This window comes from Pelophylax lessonae (genome assembly GCF_965119305.1).
Source record: "Pelophylax lessonae genome assembly, chromosome: 5".
Lineage (NCBI taxonomy): Eukaryota > Metazoa > Chordata > Amphibia > Anura > Ranidae > Pelophylax > Pelophylax lessonae.
This window is the reverse complement of record NC_138772.1, coordinates 156,747,044-156,767,648: the sequence shown is the minus strand read 5'-3', so window position 1 is coordinate 156,767,648 and position 20,605 is coordinate 156,747,044. Positions and strand designations below refer to the sequence as shown.

Sequence of the window (20,605 nt, the reverse complement as noted above, 5' to 3'; positions counted from 1 at the left end):
TTTTAAATTGTCGCCTATGGGGATTTTTAAGTACCAAAGTTTGTCACCATTCCGTGAGCGTGCGCAATTTTGAAACATGACATGTTGGGTATCTATTTACTCGGCGTAACATTATCTTTCACATTATGGAAAAAAATTGGGCTAACTTTACTGGTTTCTTATTTTTTAATTAAAAAAAGTGAATTTTTTCCAAAAAAATTGCGTTTGGAAGACCGCTACGCAAATACGGTGTGATAAAAAATATTGCAATAATCTCCATTTTATTCTCTAGGGTCTCTGCTAAAAAAAAATATATAATGTTTGGGGGTTCTAAGCAGTTTTCTAGCATAACAACTGATTTTAGCTTGTAAACACCAAATGTCAAAAATAGGCCTAGGCAAGTGGCTAGGATGCATGATGATGCTCCTTGGATGTTAGGCCCCTCTATATGGCTAGGCTGTGAAAAAGTCTCACACATGTGGTATTGCCATACTCAGGAGGAGTGGCAGAATGTATTTTGGGGTGTCATTTTTGCTGTGTACATGCCATGTGTTAGGAATATCCTATAAATTGACAACTTTGTGTAAAAAAAAAAAGTTTTCATTTTTTTCCCACATTTTCCAAAAACCTGTGGAAAAAAATGATATGTTCAAACGACCCATAATGCCTCATAGAATATACGTTGGAGTGTTTGCTTTCCAAAATGGGGTCATTTTGTGGACTTTTCCATTGTATTGGTGCTCTAGGGCCTTGAAAAGTGTGATAGGTAGTAAGAAAGTTTTATGTGTATTTATGCTCCTAGAACGCCTGAATGTGCTTCTTGGACGTGGAGTCTCTTTTTGTGGCCAGGCTGTGTAAAAGTCTCACACATGTGGCATCGCCATACTCGGAAGGAGTAGCAGAATGTATTTTTGGGTGTAATTTTTGCTGTGTACATGCTATGTGTTAGAAATAGCTTATAAATTGACAACTTTGTGGGAAAAAAAAGAAAAAAAAATTTTTTCTTCATTTTCCCAAGAATTGTGGGAAAAAATTACAACTTCAAAAAACTCACCATGCCTCTTACTAAATACCTTGGACTGTCTACTTTACAAAAAGGGGTCATTTGGTCGGTATTTGTACTGTCCTGACATTTCAGGGCCTCAAGAAAGGAGATAGGCAGTCAGTACATCTGGTGTGATCAATTTTCAGTAATTGGTACCATAGCTTCTAGACTCAATAACTTTCACACAGACTAAATAATATACACTAATTTGGGTTAATTTTACCAGAGACATGTAGCAGTATACATTTTGGCCCAAATGTATGAAGAAAAATTTATTTTTTGCAAAATTTCATAATTGAAACTAAAAAAAAGTGTTTTTTTTTTCAAAATTTTTGCTCTTTTTTTGCATATATCACGAAAAAAAAAACCCCAGTTGTGATCAAATACCACCAAAAGAAAGCTCTATTTGTATGAAAAAAATGATAAAAATTTTGTTTGGTTATAGTGTAGCATGACTGAGCAATTGTCATTCAAAGTGTGAGAGTGCTGAAAGCTGAAAATTGGTCTGGGCAGGAAGGGTGTCTAACTGCTCTGTATGGAAGCGGTTAAATGTTCAATTCATATTTTAGTGTATTTATTTGAGCATTGTGAACACATTTATCATCTCTGTAGGTGCTAATGCACTTTACAGTTTATATACTTTGGATACATATTTATACCCAAAGCAGAGTATGCAAGTGTGCATGAAGAGCGAGTAAATAAAACATTTTTTACTGAAAATTCATGTGATTGGAATAATTTATTTATGACCTAGCATTTCAGTGAAATATTTTAAACCGTACAATTTCACATAAAACTGTATGTATTTCTCCAGTGTATATTATAATATGTCACTCTTCATATCAAGGGCATGAACCAGTAAGGGTTTAGCAGATTATTTGAAATTGTCTTTATATAGCTAATCAATCTATATAAATTATGTTATATATTTACTTTCAGTTGATTATTCTGATTGTTTTTTATGCTTGTAGGCAGGAAGTTCCATTCTCTTTTATACAGTGTATTTACTAATCTAAACTTGTGCAAGGAAAATATCCTGCTTTTTATAAGTGGATGTAAACTCACCCAAATATTAGTAGGCAGATTTTATTAAAATATTAATTGCATCCTGCTAAGAAGGTCCTTTTTAAGGTATTGTTTTATACCTGTTATAAGGTGACAATACTCTGTTTCAATTTTCCAATTGTGCCCCCATCTTTTCACCCTGTCACGTATGTAGGCATTCAATTGAGACTGCAAGTGGTCCATAAAAAAACACACATATTATTCAGACATGACCCACTGTTGTCACTATCGGGAAACCAGTCCTGAGAACTGACATGCAGCTATTGTTGTGCTGTCTGCAGGAGATCAACAGCAACAAAGGATGTAAAGAGTAAAAGCAAGCATTTAAAAATGGCAGTTGTTTATGACACACAATGTTTTAGCAAACTAAATGCAATTCATTTAGAGGTTACATCTGCTTTAATCTTCCTGCACATAATTGGATACGCGAAGAGAATACAACTTCACTTTAATAATAAGCTAAGTGAACATTCTTCACTGTTTCTCCACTTTGTCATATAAATCAAGAAAAAACCTGTTAATTTGTTTTGAGCTGTATATAATACATAAGTCTCTTTTATAAATATTCCTCATTGGTTTCCTGTGAAGACTACATTTTCAAGGAAGTGTACCATCTGTTGACTTTTTTTGACGTCATCTGTGACATGAGGGGGCCACGCCCACAATGGCTATATAACAAGCTGCAGAGACCGGAGACCAGCATAATCACCGGAGACATCGTCGGAGGAGGACCGGAGGAAGAAGAAGAGAAGAGCCGAGGGCAAAAGAGCAGAAGAGTGGACAGCAAAAGAGTAGAAGAGCGGACAGCAAAGGAGCAGAAGACCAGAAGACCAGGAGAGGGAGAAGACCAGAGCAGAGAAGAACAGATGAAGATTTTTAATAAACTTTCCAAAACGTCTCCTGTCGTTATTTACATACACTGCCTTTTATGGGGTGAATGGGTAGGGGTACAGTGTACCTACGGATAAAAAGCTGTGCTGTGGATGGGATCCAGTCGCCTTAAGGTCAGTAAATTCTGACCTTATTGAAGCATACCCATACGGATCGTTTAATCCGGGAACCCTACGCAACCAGGCATGTAACCAAAAACACAAAGATAGAGAGAGGGAAGGTACCCTCTCTGAAAGGTTGCTAAAGAAGAGCTCACAGGGATTGGTTTGTGCAAAAACAAAATATAACCTTTATTAAATTCGGGTGCAGTACATACAAAAAATATGGAAATCAATAGGATAGATACAAAAAATAAAAAACTACCTAGTTACAGATTGAGACTCGGTAGCTGATGGCCGACCCCTCGGGTCGGTGTCGGTTGTGCATGAAATGCAAATGCATCAACCTTGCCTGGCACCTGTGGCACCTACTGGGGTTCTGTTTTAGGAGCTTACTATGGGGAGCGGGTGACGTATGATAAAGTCATTTGAGTCACCAAATTCGCTCAACCCTGTGTGTAGAGGTGTCTACTGCTCTGTATTCAAATTAAGTAAAAATGGTGTGTACCTTGGAAAAGCTCAATGGTGAGTATGGTAATGACCGGCAGAGGGCAAACGGACCTGCTTAAGGTAAGCAAGGACTGTCCATGTTCGGGTGATATAGAATGCACATAATTGCAACCAATCTAAGATTGAGGAAGAATATGGTATATCACAAATCTAAATATACACATAAAAAGGGTGGCCACCCAACATGTAAACAGTTGCTGATTCCCTGTGGAGATCTCAGGGACTGTTCGGCACTTCCATAATCATAGGGACAGAGAGTCCAATCATGTGATGGGGGTGGTGTATGTATCACCCGATAGGTATGGGACACGGACAAGATCTTACTGGATCTACAGTTGGTGGGGGCAATGAAGTATTAATGGGACTTCAGTCTCAGCCTGTGGTGCACGGAGGGAGCAGGCCAATCCGGAACTGGGGAGGTATTACCACAGCAAAGATAGGGATACAGGATATACCTGTCCTGAAGTGTGTGTAGTGATACTGATCAGGGATGGGGCCCACCTAGTCAGAGGAAAAAGGGTTTAATAGCAGTGATCCATCCATAATCCTGGGTCAGTCCATCAAGGATATGTAACATACAGTGTCTGTGTGTGGGGATCGTATCGCTCACCTTACCTCTCTGATTGACTCAAATGTGGGATGAAGAAGTCCAGTACCTCTGATCAGTCATCTACTCACAGTGGATGGTGTGTCTCCTCTTGTCCCTTGCAGTGGGATGCTCACCCTGTCAGTGTACCCCATACCCATTCACATAGGGAGGGGGTCCGGGATCTGGGGGGCCCCATTGCCCGCAGACCCCCACAACCACCGGCCAGGGTTGTGGGGATGAGGCCCTTGTCCTCATCAACATGGGGGCAAGGTGCTTTGGGGTGGGGGGTGCAGAGCTCCCCCCTGCCCCAAAGCACCAACACCCCCCCATGTTGAGGGCATGTGGCCTGGTATGGTCCAGGGGGGGTGGGGCCACTCGCTCGTCCCCTCCCCCTTCCTGCCCTACCGGGCTGCATGCTCGGATAAGGGTCTGGTATGGATTTTGGGGGGGACCCCACGCCGTTTTTTTGGTGTGGGGCTACCCTCAAATTCCATACCAGACCCCAAGGGCCTGGTTTGGAACCTGGGGGGACCTCCACGCAGTTTTTTTCCCATTTTTGGCGTGGAGTTCCCCCTCAGGATTCTCACAGTGCAAGTCGCGCCGCGAGTCGGATCATCCCGATCCGACTTGCGGTGCGACTTCCATTCAAATCAATAGGCTCCCACAGGGAACCATTGATTTTGAATGGAGGCAGAAAAAATGCTGCTAAAAGCAACGTGGCCAAACGTGCAATAATGCAAATGGAAAAAGCTACTGAAAGCACGTTTAACAGCTGCTTTTTCCCGGCGTCAGAACTAGCTTTGCAGCACGTTTTTTCTAACGTCCCGTGTACATGGAGCCTTAATTTGTTTCTCACAGACTGCCAAAATACATGCTTTTAACCTTTGGTTTTCTTTTTAGAAATCTCACTATGGTTTGCAAACTAAACATGCTGTAATCAATGTTTATTTGTAAAATCAATATTTTATACAAATAATAAAAAGAATTTATAAAACATCAGTTTAGAAATGTGAAAGCTTCAATAAAAATGTAAATACATTTAAATTAAGTTTCTTAAAAAAAATGTTTATATTTTTTTAAATGTGTGTTTTATATTTTATATATCTTTTTACTAAATAAACAAAAACTTGTTTTACATATAAATATTCAAGACATGACAAAAGCGTTTATGAGCAATGTAGTTTAACTATATTGGACAACAGGAACTGCCTACTGTTTGTTTTACCTTGATTGAAACCTCAGAGACAGCCATCTAATAAATGCCGAGTCACATGTCTGACCCATTCATTATTTGGGCAACATTTCAGTTTTATCTTTTGAGAACTCTTAAGGCCGGCCATACACGGTGCAAATTTCTTTCCTGCAACCACAAGTTGCAGGAAAGAAATTTGCATGATTCCTCCATCAACACAGACAGTGCTAACAGGGGAGAATCCCTCCTGCTAAGCAATTGCCTGTTCCCGGCGGAGGTGGGCAGGGGAAGCCATCCCCACCGGGAGAAGATAGTGAGTATCACTAGCGGCTATAGCAGCTGCTATCGATAATCAATCGATTAACTTAATACATTTAGCCTGCCCATCAACTGTTTGAATCTCGGACAGTACCTGCTGAACCGAGATTTGAACCGTGTATGGCCGGCCTTAGTAGCCTTTTTACCACCTGGAAATAAAGGAGATAGAGAAAAACATGTAAAATGTGCACTAGACTAGTTTTACACTTGTGCAGATGCGGGACTGTGTATAAATCACACCTGTTCCAGCATCCGCAGCCAAAATGCGCTTCTTTTTTGCAGATGCACTGGGCTGTCATTCATTCTTAATGGCACCCTCCAAGCATCTGAAAATGCAGTGCATTTTCGGGTGTAGATAATTTCAAAGTGCAGAACCACATGTGATTTCCTTGCAGCTGTGTTTTGAGAAAGGTGCAGGGACCTTTTTCCTGCGTTTCCTACAGGTACAACAGCACATTCAAGTGAATAGGCTGCTGGGTACACACAAACATGGAATGAACTGAATGTATAGATGGGAACCTAGCGTAAAGCTAGCTAAAGAAGGATACAATTTTGAACAAAAAAATCCTAGGAAAAGTCTTAGGAAAATTCATATGAAAAGTCTCAGAACATTTAACTGTGGTTTGAAAGATTGAATTTGCTTTTAGCATTTGATTTTGGAATGAATTTGTGGAAATGTAAAATTATCAAGACAATTGTTTTCTGAGTTTATATTTAGAATAGTATTATAGAGAACCAATGCGCTACCACAATCTCAATAGAAAAGGAAAATCCCAAATGATAACAAAGTAAACCCAGTAAACAGCAGCTAATGCCTGTAGTGTCACCACATACAATATCAGTGAAAAGAAAAATAATAGACCAGCGCTAAACCCACATAAGATACACTGATAATATGACAATCAATTAAATACAAATAAATATTGTATAAAAAGAGTGCAAATCATACTAAGAATCCCAGTGCAAGTATAATTTAAAAAAAAAACACATCTGTGTAGTAGTTCAGAATGAGGACCGAGGGGTCCCATAGCAGCACTGTGAAACACCGACCTTCCGGTTTCGGCTGTAACCGAAGTGACGTCACCCGACTCCTCCCGTCACGTTGCGTCACACTTACGTGACTTTATCTGAACTACTACCTGCTATTTCTTACTTTATTGTAAGTCCTTAATATTTTTATTAAAACCATTATTTTTTAAATACTACACTATGGAGATCCGTATTTGTTTTCTTTATGAGTGGAGTACTATCTGCCTCGGAGTCATTTTCCCACCATGACTGCCTCTAAGGATAACATACAGTTTCATTGATCCAAGTTGATTATTATCTGCCAATGGATTATATCTCTTGATCAAAAGTATTATACATGTAAACGCATTTACTTATACCAATTAAGGTGAGCGGCCATTGCACGTGGTGGTGGATATTGGTTTGCTATGCATCTGCACTGGGGATACTTGCAACTTTGGACATGACTATTTACTATTTTGATGCTTTTTCAGGAACTATTTTTTGCACAAAGTTTGATTTACACTATTATTCACTATTTTATGCTTTTTAATCCAGAAGTATTTTTTTGCACAAACTTTGATTTACACCTATGGACTTTTGAATTTAATTTGTTGGTTTAATTATTTTTGTGCATGCTTCACATATTTGTTTTTATTATTATACTTGCACTGTGATTCTTAGTATGATTTGCACTCTTTATATACATTATTTATTCGTATTTAATTAATTGTCATATTATCAGTGTATCTTATGGGGGTTTAGACCTTTATGCGATAGCGCTGATCTATTATTTATATTTATATTTAGGGCTTGTGTATGTAATCAGAAATGCTGCATATGTATGTTTTTTTTATACTCTGGAAGTGTAATCTGAGGACATGTATAAGGGGGGAAGGGGAATATGAAGGTTAAGAAGGGGGATAAAAGGGATAGTTTAGGTAATCGGCATGTTGATAGAATCTATATAATGTGGTATAAATGATATATATGTATAAGTACATGACATAGCATGAATGTAGAATATAGTTTTTAAAGAAGCCGATACCTTATATATGTATAAATGAGGTAAAACGGGAAAAAGGGGGACAGAAACGGGACTTTGAATGAGGTGTGCGGAGTCGGTGGTCACAATAAAAGAATACAGTCATATGAAGATAAAGATTTTAATGTATGTCATATAGAAATTGTATATATAACATAAGCACAGTAATACAAATAACATCAACAATGCATGTGTGAAATGGCACAATCCCAAAGTAATAAAAGGCATCCTAAGTACCAAGTCATGACTCATGGAATACACAATGAGAAAAGTAGATCATAGATAAAAACACATATAAAAGGTAACATGTTATTATTGGTAAGGAGTGCATCCGTATTAGGCTCGACGCGTTTCGTGGATATATTCCACTCGTCAGGAGCCAAGTGCACCCCAAATCATCATTTCAAGGGAAGGTCATTTCAGACAGAATGTTGTGGATGGGTGCTCCCGAAGGGTCAAAGAAGTCTGTTCCGGGAACTGTAGGGGCCCCGACTAGGGACAGAGGCACACCACATAGGCACTCCATAATGTCATGGAGGTGACAAAGATGTTTAAGAGATGATATCAACGTCTTGATCTCCAAGGATATCTAAGGGTGAGGATGTTAGATTAATATAAAGAAGATTTTCACTGTGAATACAGTGACAGGTATGAAATAATTAAATTAGTATAAGGGTAAATCTAGGGGTAGATGTAAGTACCTAAATAAATTGGATTGATCGAGGGAGATAGGCTGGATCATCTGAAAAACTTCAGGGATGCTGAAAAAGGAGGAATCGATAAATAAAAAATATATATATAAAAAAAAAAAAATATATAAAAATATATGAAAATGTAGTAAAAGGCCTCACCCAACAATAATAATTGGTGAGAGATGGTGACTGAGTTTAATAAAGTGCAAAATAAGAGGCCAGAGGTGAAGGGATAAGTGAGGGTGAAAACTGAGGGAGTGAAAAGGAAAAAAGTGCCCCAGTGCTAGGTGACGATCAGAGAAATGGGAAGGCCAAAACAGTGAAAAAAATGAATAAAAGATTGAAGTGTGGATGAATCCAAACCACCAAGGGCAGTGATGGGGAATGTAAAGGACCAAGGTGCTCAGAAAGGCGTCAGAGGGCAAATGGGGTGACAGTAGGGAATGCCAAGAGAAATACCTGATGTCCACAGCAAGGGGCCCCTAGCGTCACGTCCGCGCTCAAAGGTGGAGGAGGCGTTGTCACGTCCGGGATCAGGTGCCGTCCCGGATCGAGACACACGCCAGCTCCCTTTATATGAGCGCGAGAGTGGAATCACATGGCGGCGCGAGGACGCTATCAATAGACGTCACACGCGCAGCATGGATGACGTGGCGCCGAGGCGCGACGGGGAGTCGCCCACACCCCCGAGCCCAATCAGAAGATGGGCAAAAGGGGGGGAGGGAGGCCGCCGAAGCTTTTCGCAGTTCCCGGAAGTGTACGACAGACCATGGGATGTATACAACCATGTAACAACAATTCACAAGACTCGAGCATAGCTCTACCCATAACGGAAGAGACACGATGGAAATGAATGCATAATGATACACTGTATAGCCAAAGTTGGTAGCAAGCCCAAAAAAAGGGGGGGAAGGGGCCTGCATACGGACCAACCGTGAAACAACCGCACACCTCCATCCCTATGCATATTCAAAAGTATAACAAGACACAGGACAAACAAAGACGAAACAGACAAAAAGACAAAGACAGTTGGGACTTTAAATGAGGCGGTGCCTGCCCAAGGCTAACCACCTCCATCCCTGTTAATTGTATAAGGGGGGAAGGGGAATATGAAGGTTAAGAAGGGGGATAAAAGGGATAGTTTAGGTAATCGGCATGTTGATAGAATCTATATAATGTGGTAATCTGAGGACATGTAAAATAGTTCTACCTTAGCAGAATTTCCACACGAGTAACTCAAATACTTAAGGTGTTTCTAAAGCCTAACCATTTTTTACCTTAATGCAAAAATGTTTAGGCATTGATTTTGGCCCCTTACCTCCTTATACTTACCTGAGCCCTCATTTGATCCAGCTCTGCATGTCTGCAGCTCTTCTCTCCCCTCACTGCCATATTTCACAGGCTTTGCTATTGGCTTCCAGTGCTGTCATTTAAAGCAAGTGACAAGGGGGAGGGGGGATTCCTGCTGTCTGTGCACATATGAGTGCCCTCTTGGGAAACATGTGGGGGCACAGGACACAGAGGAGGAGCCATCAGTGCAATAGGAGGTCCAGGGCTGCTCTATGCAATTCCATTGCACAAAGCAGGTACTGTAGGTATAGAGATGTTTTTTATTTAAAAAAATCTTTCACAACCACTTTATTGTGTTTAAGGTGTTTTGAAATTACTCCTGGTGATTCTTTCAGCAAGGGGGTACAAACGCAAAGCCTCTCATGGTGTAGTAATTTCAAATATTTATTGAAGAATCACCAGGAGTAGCGGAGAACACCGCCAGGGCCCCCACTTATAGGACCCCAGGAGAGCCACATTCACAGGACCCCTGGAGAGACCCATTCCCCCACAAGAGAACAGACCATTACCAGGCGCCAGGAGAGAGACCTATCCCTGGAACCTTGCAGCCATAACCAAACCCTAAGGCTTTTATACAAGAGAGTGACAGGTGAGAGGGCAACCACATAGCTAGGGCCCCCCCCCCCCCCACTGTCCATTACCTACACTTTCATTGGAGATATCTGGTAATGCCTATTTGCATGCTTACCTTGGATTAATAATCATCACCAGCACCCAGCATTTGGCTTAGCACAAATCATTACCACCACAGGATCATAAGTGAAGAAACCCACGTTTTATCCATCGCCAAGATCACTTCACCATGCTCTTTAGTTTAAATAAGTGACTATACAGTGGTGATCGAAAGTTTGGGCACCCCAGGTAAAAATTTGTATTAATGTGCATAAAGAAGCCAAAGAAAGATGGAAAAATATCCAAAAGGCATCAAATTACAGATTAGACATTCTTATAATATGTCAACAAAAGTTAGATTTTATTTCCATCATTTACACTTTCAAAAACACAGAAAACAAAAAAATGGCGTCTGCAAAAGTTTGGGCACCCTGCAGAGTTAATATTTTGTACTGCCCCCTTTGGCAAGTATCACAGCTTGTAAACACTTTTTGTAGCTAGCCAAGAGTCTTTCAATTCTTGTTTGAGGTATCTTTGCCCATTCTTCCTTACAAAAGTCTTCCAGTTCTATGAAATTTCTGGGCTGTCTGTCACGCACTGCTCTTTTAAGGTCTATCCATAGATTTTCAAATATGTTGAGGTCAGGAGATTGTGAAGGCCATGGCAAAACCTTCAGTTTACGCCTCTTGATGTAATCCCCCATGGATTTCGAGGTGTGTTTAGGATCATTATCCATTTGTAGAAGCCAGCCTCTCTTTAACTTCAGCTTTTTCACAGATGGCATCAAGTTACCATCCAAAATTTGCTGAAATTTTATTGAATCCATTTTTCCTTCTACTCGTGAGATGTTCCCTGTGCCACAGGCTGCAATACAACCCCAAAGCATGATTGATCCACCCCCATGCTTAACAGTTGGACAGAGGTTCTTTTCATTAAATTCTGTGCCCCTTCTTCTCCAAACGTACCTTTGCTCATTCCGTCCAAAAAGTTCTGTTTTAACCTCATCGGTCCACAGAACTTGTTTCCAAAATGCATCAGGCTTGTCTCTATGTTAATTTGCAAAGTTCAAACGCTGATTTTTGTGGTGAGGATGTAGAAGAGGTTTTCTTCTGATGACTCTTCCATGAAGACCATATTTGTACAAGTATCTCTTTATAGTGGAATAGTGTACCACAACTCCAGTGTCTGCCAGATCTTTCTGGAGGGATCGTGCAGTCAAACGTGGGTTTTGAATTGTTTTTCTCACAATCCTGCGAGCTGTTCTGTCTGATATTTTTTCTGGTCTTGCTTTAACTTCCACTGTTCCTGATGACTGCCATTTCTTAATTACATTCCGAACAAATTACATTCCGAACAGAGGATATTGACATCTGAAAACGCTTTGCTATCTTCTTATATCCTTCTCCAGCTTTGTGACTGTCAACTATTTTCAGTTTCAGTTTTCTAGGCAACTGCTTAGAAGATCTCATGGTGCTGATTGTTGGGGCAAGGTCAGATGAGTCTGGGCATTTAAAACCTTTGAGATTAACATCACCTGGTCTTCCCAGACGATGATTAAGAACAATCCATGACACTGGCAGGTCTCAGCCTTGCAAAGGGGGCAGTGCATGCTACAAATTCTGCAGGGTGCCCAAACTTTTGCAGACACCATTTTTTTGTTTTCTCTAATTTTGAAAGTGTCAATGATGGAAATAAAATCTAACTTTTGTTGACATATTATAAGAATGTCTAATCTGTAATTTGATGCATTTTGGAGATTTTTCCATTTTCCTTGGCTTCTTTATGCACATTAATACACATTTTTACCTGGGGTGCCCAAACTTTCGATCACCACTGTATATTATTATTTGTTTTTCACTGATTTAAGGTATTTTGGCTACTATCACTTGGGACTATTTGTAATTCTTAATGAGCCAAGACGTTTTATTTAATTTATTTGTTACTGTTAACACTACTACTTTTCACACCTTTATACTGCTACAGGTATTGGAGTATGCATTTCTTTCAATTCTTTAATATTTATGAATGATTCATCCCCTTGCACTAGGCACCTTAGGCTATACTAGCACTAGGCACTTTTGGCTTAACCTCCCTGGCGGTATGATTATGTCAGAAAGTATGTACCAAAAGCCGTACAATTTTTTGCATGGAAATTTGGCGTTATGTATTGTAGGCCTACAATTCTTAGAAAATACTTACTTAAACCTGACCAAAACAAGACTCTAGTAGACATCCCAGATGTGATAAATTGGAAACACAAACACATGAATTATAATCTAATCAATAATATAATTTTATTCAATAATGCAATGAAAAATAATAAGATTTGTCAAACAAAGAAATTCAATACACATCCTGAGTGTGAAACAGTTTGAAGCATGGAACTAGACACAGTCCGACGTTGCAATCAGGACAATAGTACCTTGTTACTTTTCTGACTTTTTTTCCATTGCCATCTCTCTTGGAACAGCAAACAACGCACATCCTGGAAGGCGCTAACTTTCTTGCGGTTGGCGGTACGAAGTCTACAAAATGACGACCTGTCAGGCGTTCTGGATTGCCAACGTCAACAGCGCATTGTCCGGGTCTGTTAGCAGATACTGATGGCATCGGGTGGTTGACAAAAATCTGCTCAGCCACCTTCCAGATAAAGTCAGAATGAACAAGAGGTATGTTAGTGTTTGCTTTATAAAGGATATAGGCGTCCCAAAGGCATTGTTCAAGGAGATGCCTGAAAATCTTTTTGTAATACTTCTTCTGTTGCTTCCACATCGCCGGTCAAAATGTCATTGCCTGATCGGCTCGGTCGACACCTCCCATTGTGTGATTATAGTCGATCACGACTTGCGGCTTCAGCACATCTGTTCCGTGTTTTGTGCGGACCATGGCAGTGGAGGTGCTGTGCACGGTGCTCATGAGACACACGTCCTTTTTGTCTCTCCATCGCATTGCCATCATTTTACCCTTTTGAGAGGCAACCATCTCTCCTTTTTTTAGTTTTTTCCTGCCAAACATTGATGGCATGTCATGCCAGTTTGGCCTAACGGTACCATACCCATCAGTTTTGTTTAGGAGCAAAACCTCATAAAGTTCCGGAGAGAGGTGTAAAAATTGTCCATTGTCATGCAATATCCCTGGTTCAGCAATGGGTCCAGCAGTGAAAGGACTGATGATGTGGCCATCCCATAGCCGCTGTACCTGGGATTGAACTTGGTACCTTTTACTGGTGTAAATGACCGCATTCGAGATATATCCGGTGGATGATTCACAGAGCATATAAAATTTGATGCCAAACCGCGCTCTTTTGGATGCAATAAACTGTATACAGCTCAGGCGTCCCTTGTAGGCCATCAGACTTTCGTCCACACTGACATCCCTTTCTGGCATGTAGGTCTGCTGGAAGTTGGTGACAATCATTTGGCACATCTCCCAGATTTTTTTGAGTTTGGCGCAGGATGCATGGCCTCATCAAACTCTTCGTTGTTGGCGAAGTGTAAATTCTTCATGATGAGTGAAAAACGGTATTCGGACATCACAGTGCCAAAAAATGGAGTGGCCAGTATCTTATTGGTGGTCCAATACCATTTCTGGAGCGGTTTCTCCACCACCCCCTGAAGGATGATGAGTCCCAGAAACTGCCAAATGTCCTCTTTAGTGACCGGTTCCCATTTTCTGCATCTGGAAAATCTGGCACGCAGCGTAGCGGATTGCTGCTCATGGTAGCGGTTGGTTTCTGTGATGATTTTTAAAATTACCTCCTCTGTAAGAAATAATTTCAGGTACGCCAGAGGGTTGTCACTCTCCACATCAACCTTCATCCCAGGAGATCCAGTGAATCGGAATCTCGGGGGCGCTGCCTGGTCCGCATCGCTGTTTAGAGGGTACCAAGTGCGCACATCGCTTAGGTCAGGTGCGGGATCATCGGCGTTGTCACTTTCTGGATCAGTGTTGGTGTCAGAGTCAGATGACAAATCTCCCCACGACTCACTGTCGCTCAGCTGATCCAAAAGCGCATTTGTAGGACATCGCTTTTTTGATGCCATTTTCAAAGGGTTTTATTTGTCACAAATGACAATGGCAAGGGGCACTGAAAGGGCACTGTGTCTGATACTAAGGTGATATAGTGTAATCCTCTCAGATTACACTGTATCACCTCCTTTTTATGTGTTTGTGTTTCGTGCAACATTTGAATTTCCCTCTCTGTTCCGCTCCCATGCACCATTGTTGCTGCAGGGAACGGAACCAGGAAGTCATCAGAGCGACGGACGGCGTAGCGGGGATCTCGGCGGCGATCACAGCAATGGGAGATCATCGCTGGATCGCCAGGAGAAGGTAAGGAACCCCGCTGCAGGCTCTGCACATCGCTTAGGTCAGGTGCGGGATCATCGGCGTTGTCACTTTCTGGATCAGTGTTGGTGTCAGAGTCAGATGACAAATCTCCCCACGACTCACTGTCGCTCAGCTGATCCAAAAGCGCATTTGTAGGACATCGCTTTTTTGATGCCATTTTCAAAGGGTTTTATTTGTCACAAATGACAATGGCAAGGGGCACTGAAAGGGCACTGTGTCTGATACTAAGGTGATATAGTGTAATCCTCTCAGATTACACTGTATCACCTCCTTTTTATGTGTTTGTGTTTCGTGCAACATTTGAATTTCCCTCTCTGTTCCGCTCCCATGCACCATTGTTGCTGCAGGGAACGGAACCAGGAAGTCATCAGAGCGACGGACGGCGTAGCGGGGATCTCGGCGGCGATCACAGCAATGGGAGATCATCGCTGGATCGCCAGGAGAAGGTAAGGAACCCCGCTGCAGGCTCTGCACATCGCTTAGGTCAGGTGCGGGATCATCGGCGTTGTCACTTTCTGGATCAGTGTTGGTGTCAGAGTCAGATGACAAATCTCCCCACGACTCACTGTCGCTCAGCTGATCCAAAAGCGCATTTGTAGGACATCGCTTTTTTGATGCCATTTTCAAAGGGTTTTATTTGTCACAAATGACAATGGCAAGGGGCACTGAAAGGGCACTGTGTCTGATACTAAGGTGATATAGTGTAATCCTCTCAGATTACACTGTATCACCTCCTTTTTATGTGTTTGTGTTTCGTGCAACATTTGAATTTCCCTCTCTGTTCCGCTCCCATGCACCATTGTTGCTGCAGGGAACGGAACCAGGAAGTCATCAGAGCGACGGACGGCGTAGCGGGGATCTCGGCGGCGATCACAGCAATGGGAGATCATCGCTGGATCGCCAGGAGAAGGTAAGGAACCCCGCTGCAGGCTCTGCACATCTACCCCGAGCGTGACTCGAGGATACCGATCCTAGCATGAAAAAAACACCCCGTGTCACGATCGGGGTTACCGCTAAGGGGGTTAATTAGCATTTGCACATTTCTCAAGCACTTTATTGTTGCACTCTTACTATTTATTGCATGCTGGTATCACATTATGCCTACCTTGTTTATGTATTTATGAGATGGTTTACTTGATTTTTTCTGCACATATCCCTCATGATCAGTAGAGACATTTTCTGGGTGGTTAATTTTTACTATTTGTTATACATTGTATTTCACGCAAGAGGTAGCGCAGCACTACCCCACATCTCCATCATTCTCTAGTTTAAGGATAAACTATCAGTGCTAGCTGCAGCCTCCTATCTTCTATTTTGTTCATCCCATATATTATTTCCCATAATAGCGCGTGAGGAACTATGACTTACTGTTGCTGATAGTGGAGGGGGAATAATGCCCCATGGGCCAGATAAAAGCAAGCAAAGGACCGCATCTGGCCCCCAGGCCGCAGTTTGGAGACCACTGGTCTATATCATTCTTACATTGGACCGTGGTTCATAGCATATATTAATTTGCTGTGCGTTTATTGGTCAAAGTAGCTAAGAATATCTGAAGATATCTGATCCATCAATTATTTGTTCTAGTATTGAAGGCCACTTGGTGTCTGACATTTATATTTCACCTGCCTCATAAAATGAGTGAGTGAAGAAACTACGTTCAAATATTTGAATTATTTTACTGCATTTGTGTATACCAGCGACAAGCAGTTCTCTGTCTTTCTAAATAATATTGTGTGACAATCTCAGGGCATGTTTAGAATTCAAGTATGTTTAATGGAAAGGCTTCTACGTGTGCTCGTTGACTTTTGTCATCATTTGGCTGTTTCTCAGTATGTAAATATAATGGCATGAAAATTGTGACTCACTGACAATAGCTGTAAAATCAATAATCCTCTGAACTCTACAGAGATTGCTTTATTATAAGCACTAACGTCTTCATGGGCTTCAGCAGGGGCAAAAAAAACAAAAACAAAAGTATATTATAAGAGCACAGTTTATCCAATGATGTACTGCTTGTTTATTTACTGGCTAGTTTTTGATACTGCTAGGCAAAATAATTTTCTATTTTGAAAAACACAATAATGTAATGTTTGTGATGAGCCATGTTAAAAATGTGCAGCAACTTTTTTTTGTCTGCTGTTGCATTGGCAACCTATTTAAAAAGAAGTTGCTTCCTTAAAGTAGAGCAATGGCCTCCCAGTGAAATGTGTTGCAGCACTTAAATATACAGTAAATACATCTCTGCTTACAGTTTTCTCCTATTCCCCCTGCAGTCTCAAAAATATGCATTAATCCTGCCAAAAGACTACCCATCGCAGCTTCCTGTGATGGGGTGGCAACAATACTCCACTGCTTCTAAATTCAAAGTGGTATTTATACTCTCATGTAGGCTGTGCCTGCCTGTGCTACAATGGAATGTGAAGTTGTAAGCAGGGGTCTCCAAACTATGGCCCTCCAGTTGTTCAGGAACTACGGTTCCCATCATGCCTAGTCATGTCTGTGATCATCATAGTTTTACAATTGCTCATGGGATGTGTCATTTCCCAACAACTGGAGGGCCGTAGTTTGGAGATCCCTGTCGTAAGGGGTGTGACTGTTAGCATTGTCGCTGCCTGTAACTTGTAAGTTGGCCTGCCTTGGTTGCTGAAACCCTCTTAGTGTAGGCTACAGTTTCTGGGAGGGGAAACTGTGGTACACAGTGGAAGATTTGGCCCAGATATACAGGAGCCTTTAGATTTGTTTTATTACAATGCACATATTTGGATGAGGGGAGAGGACAAAAGAGCACTTGTCTTATAAAGGGGGTTCTACCAACATCCCGATAAATACTGGAAGGAAAACTGGTACTCCAATGGGACTTGAAGAGTAATAGAGTAGCAAAACAGAATATAGTAAAAGGTACAAAAGCATTATTGTAGAACAATCGTAAAACATGACCATATGGTCAGGTGGTAATCGCAAAGGTAAAAACAAACATATGATGACACACAATAATGTAAACAAGACACCCTCTAATTCAGAGATGCTCCAGATTGGCCAAATGTCAGACCAATCAGGCCAAAATCTTGGGATGTTTGCAAGGCAACCAAACGCGTTTTGGAGATAAATGTTTTCTCCTTCTTCAGGGGGAAAAGAGGGGTGCAGAAATTCTATACTATATATTAGTATACTGGTAAGAAACATATATTCAGAACATGAAACAGGAGAGTCATATTAAGGCAGAAGGATAATAAAAACCCGATTCCAAAAAAGTTTGGACACTGTACAAATTGTGAATAAAAACAGAATGCAATGATGTGGAAGTTTCAAATTTTAATATTTTATTCAGAATACAACATAGATGACATATCAAATGTTTAAATTGAGAAAATGTATAATTTTAAGGGAAAAATAAATTGATTTTAAATTTTATGGCATCAACACATCTCAAAAAAGTTGGGACAAGGCCATGTTTACCACTGTGCGGCATTCCCTCTTCATTTTATAACAGTCTGCAAACGTCTGGGGACTGAGGAGACAAGTTGCCCAATTTTAGGAATAGGAATGTTGTCCCATTCTTGTCTAATACAGGTTTTTACTTGCTCAAATGTCTTAGGTCTTCTTTGTTGCATCTTCCTCTTTATGATGCACCAAATTTTTCTATGGGTGAAAGATCTGGACTGCAGGCTGGCCATTTCAGTACCCGGACCCTTCTTCTACGCAGCTATGATGTTGTAATTGATGCAGTATGTACTCTGGCATTGTCATGTTGGAAATTGCAAGGTCTTCCCTGAAAGAGACGACGTCTGGATGAGAGCATATGTTGTTCTAGAACTTGGATATACCTTTCAGCATTGATGGTGCCTTTCCAGATGTGTAAGCTGCCCATGCCACATGCACTCACGCAACCCCATACCATCAGAGATGCAGGCTTCTGAACTGAGCGCTGAGAACAACTTGGGTTGTCCTTGTCCTCTTTAGTCCAGATGACATGGCGTCCCAGTTTTCCAAAAAGAACTTCAAATTTTGATTGGTCTGACCACAGAACAGTTTTCCACAGTCCATTTTAAATGAGCCTTGGCCCAGAGAAAATGCCTGCGCTTCTGGATCATGTTTAGATTTGGCTTCTTTTTTAGCCTATAGAGTTTTAGCTGGCAACTGCGAATGGCACGGTGGATTGTGTTCACCGACAATGTTTTCTGGAAGTATTCCTGAGCCCATGTTGTGATTTCCATTACAGTAGCATTCCTGTATGTGATGCAGTGCCGTCCAAGGGCCCGATGATCACTGCCATCCAGTATGGTTTTCCAGCCTTGACCCTTACGCACAGAGATTGTTCCAGATTCTCTGAATCTTTGGATGATATTATGCACTGTAGATGATGATAACTTCAAACTCTTTGCAATTTTTCTCTGAGAAACTCCTTTCTGATATTGCTCCACTATTTTTCAACGCAGCATTGGGGGAATTGGTGATCCTCTGCACATCTTGACTTCTGAGGGACACTGCCACTCTGAGAGGCTCTTTTTATACCCAATCATGTTGCCAATTGACCGAATAAGTTGCAAATTGGTCCTCCAGCTGTTCCTTATATGTACATTTAACTTTTCCGGCCTCTTATTGCTACCTGTCTCAACTTTTTTTTTTAATGTGTAGCTCTCATGAAATCCAAAATGAGCCAATATTTGGCATGACGTTTCAAAATGTCTCACTTTCAACATTTGATATGTTATCTATATTATATTGTGAATAAAATATAAGTTTATGAGATTTGTAAATTAGTCCATTCCTTTTCTACTCACAATTTGTACAGTGTCCCAACTTTTTTGGAATTGGGTTTGTATATACTTACATTCAGTCATCATAAAAAAGTGCATATGACAGATGTATTACATAAGTATGCCCACCAGACTGGCTCAACCAGATAATTTAGATGTGACAATGCCCCAGCCATCTGCACAAGCAGGGACCTTATACCAGTTTTATCCAACCATGGGAAATCTAGAGATACATAAAAAAGTAGAGGTACTGTGTGGAAGGAGAAAAGGTGAGCATAAAAAAAAAAAAAAAAAATACAATTCACATTAGCACACACATTCCACACTTTAATATTTTGCCTTAAAGTACTGCAACATACTGCCAAGATCTAAAAGGCCCTTACAATTATATGCTTTTCCAACTCCCGACTACAAGCTTCAATAAATCAATTGCATTTTTTTGTTCATGATGAAATGTGGTAATGCATTCTTTCCTTATCACAGTATTAGTCTGCAATACAAATATTTGTTTTCTTACCCACTTTTATTCTAGTTTCAGGATCACTATGAAAAATCTAGCATGAGCAGTAGCAGCAGCAGCAGTGGAATAGCAAGCTGCAAGAGTGACTTTTCCGAGAGCGCCATCATCCCCCTGGGTCTTCTACAGCCACACAGCTCCGATAAGGAATCAGATGTGTTCTTCCCAAATCAAAGCTACTCCATCGACAATGCTGCTAAAGGTGATACTCGCAGAGATACACTGTACATGTAAATTAGATTTACCTTAAATAAAATATAGCAATTAAGGCCAAAATGCACTTTATATAATAAACTTATTGTGCTTATTGAATTCTGAAGAGAAAAGGAAATGGATTTATATGACTTAAAGGATAAGTTCACCTTTTTTTTTTTTTTAAAAAATGCTAATGTTTTGCAAGTAAAAAAAATGTGCATTTATTGTATTTTATTAGGAGCCTTTACTCAAGATCAGCAGATCGTGGGTGCAATCTCAGGCTCTTGCAGACTGTCTTTGTAGCTGTCTGCCCATACCTTGTATGGGCAGGCAGTTACTGAATGACAGGAAGAATCAATGAACTACTAGAGTGCAGGTAGTTCATTGAGAAC

The 20,605-nt window shown here is 40.8% G+C and overlaps 1 protein-coding gene across 1 annotated transcript in view; it reads left to right on the top strand.

Annotated features, from left to right (window-relative positions):
* Positions 1-20,605, top strand: part of NEK10 (NIMA related kinase 10) — a 472,071-nt gene that overhangs the window by 329,461 nt on the left and 122,005 nt on the right. The window contains exon 27 of the mRNA XM_082258594.1: positions 20,034-20,220. Within this exon, the coding sequence (XP_082114720.1) occupies positions 20,034-20,220 (187 nt within the window). The remainder of the gene's footprint in view (positions 1-20,033; positions 20,221-20,605) is intronic.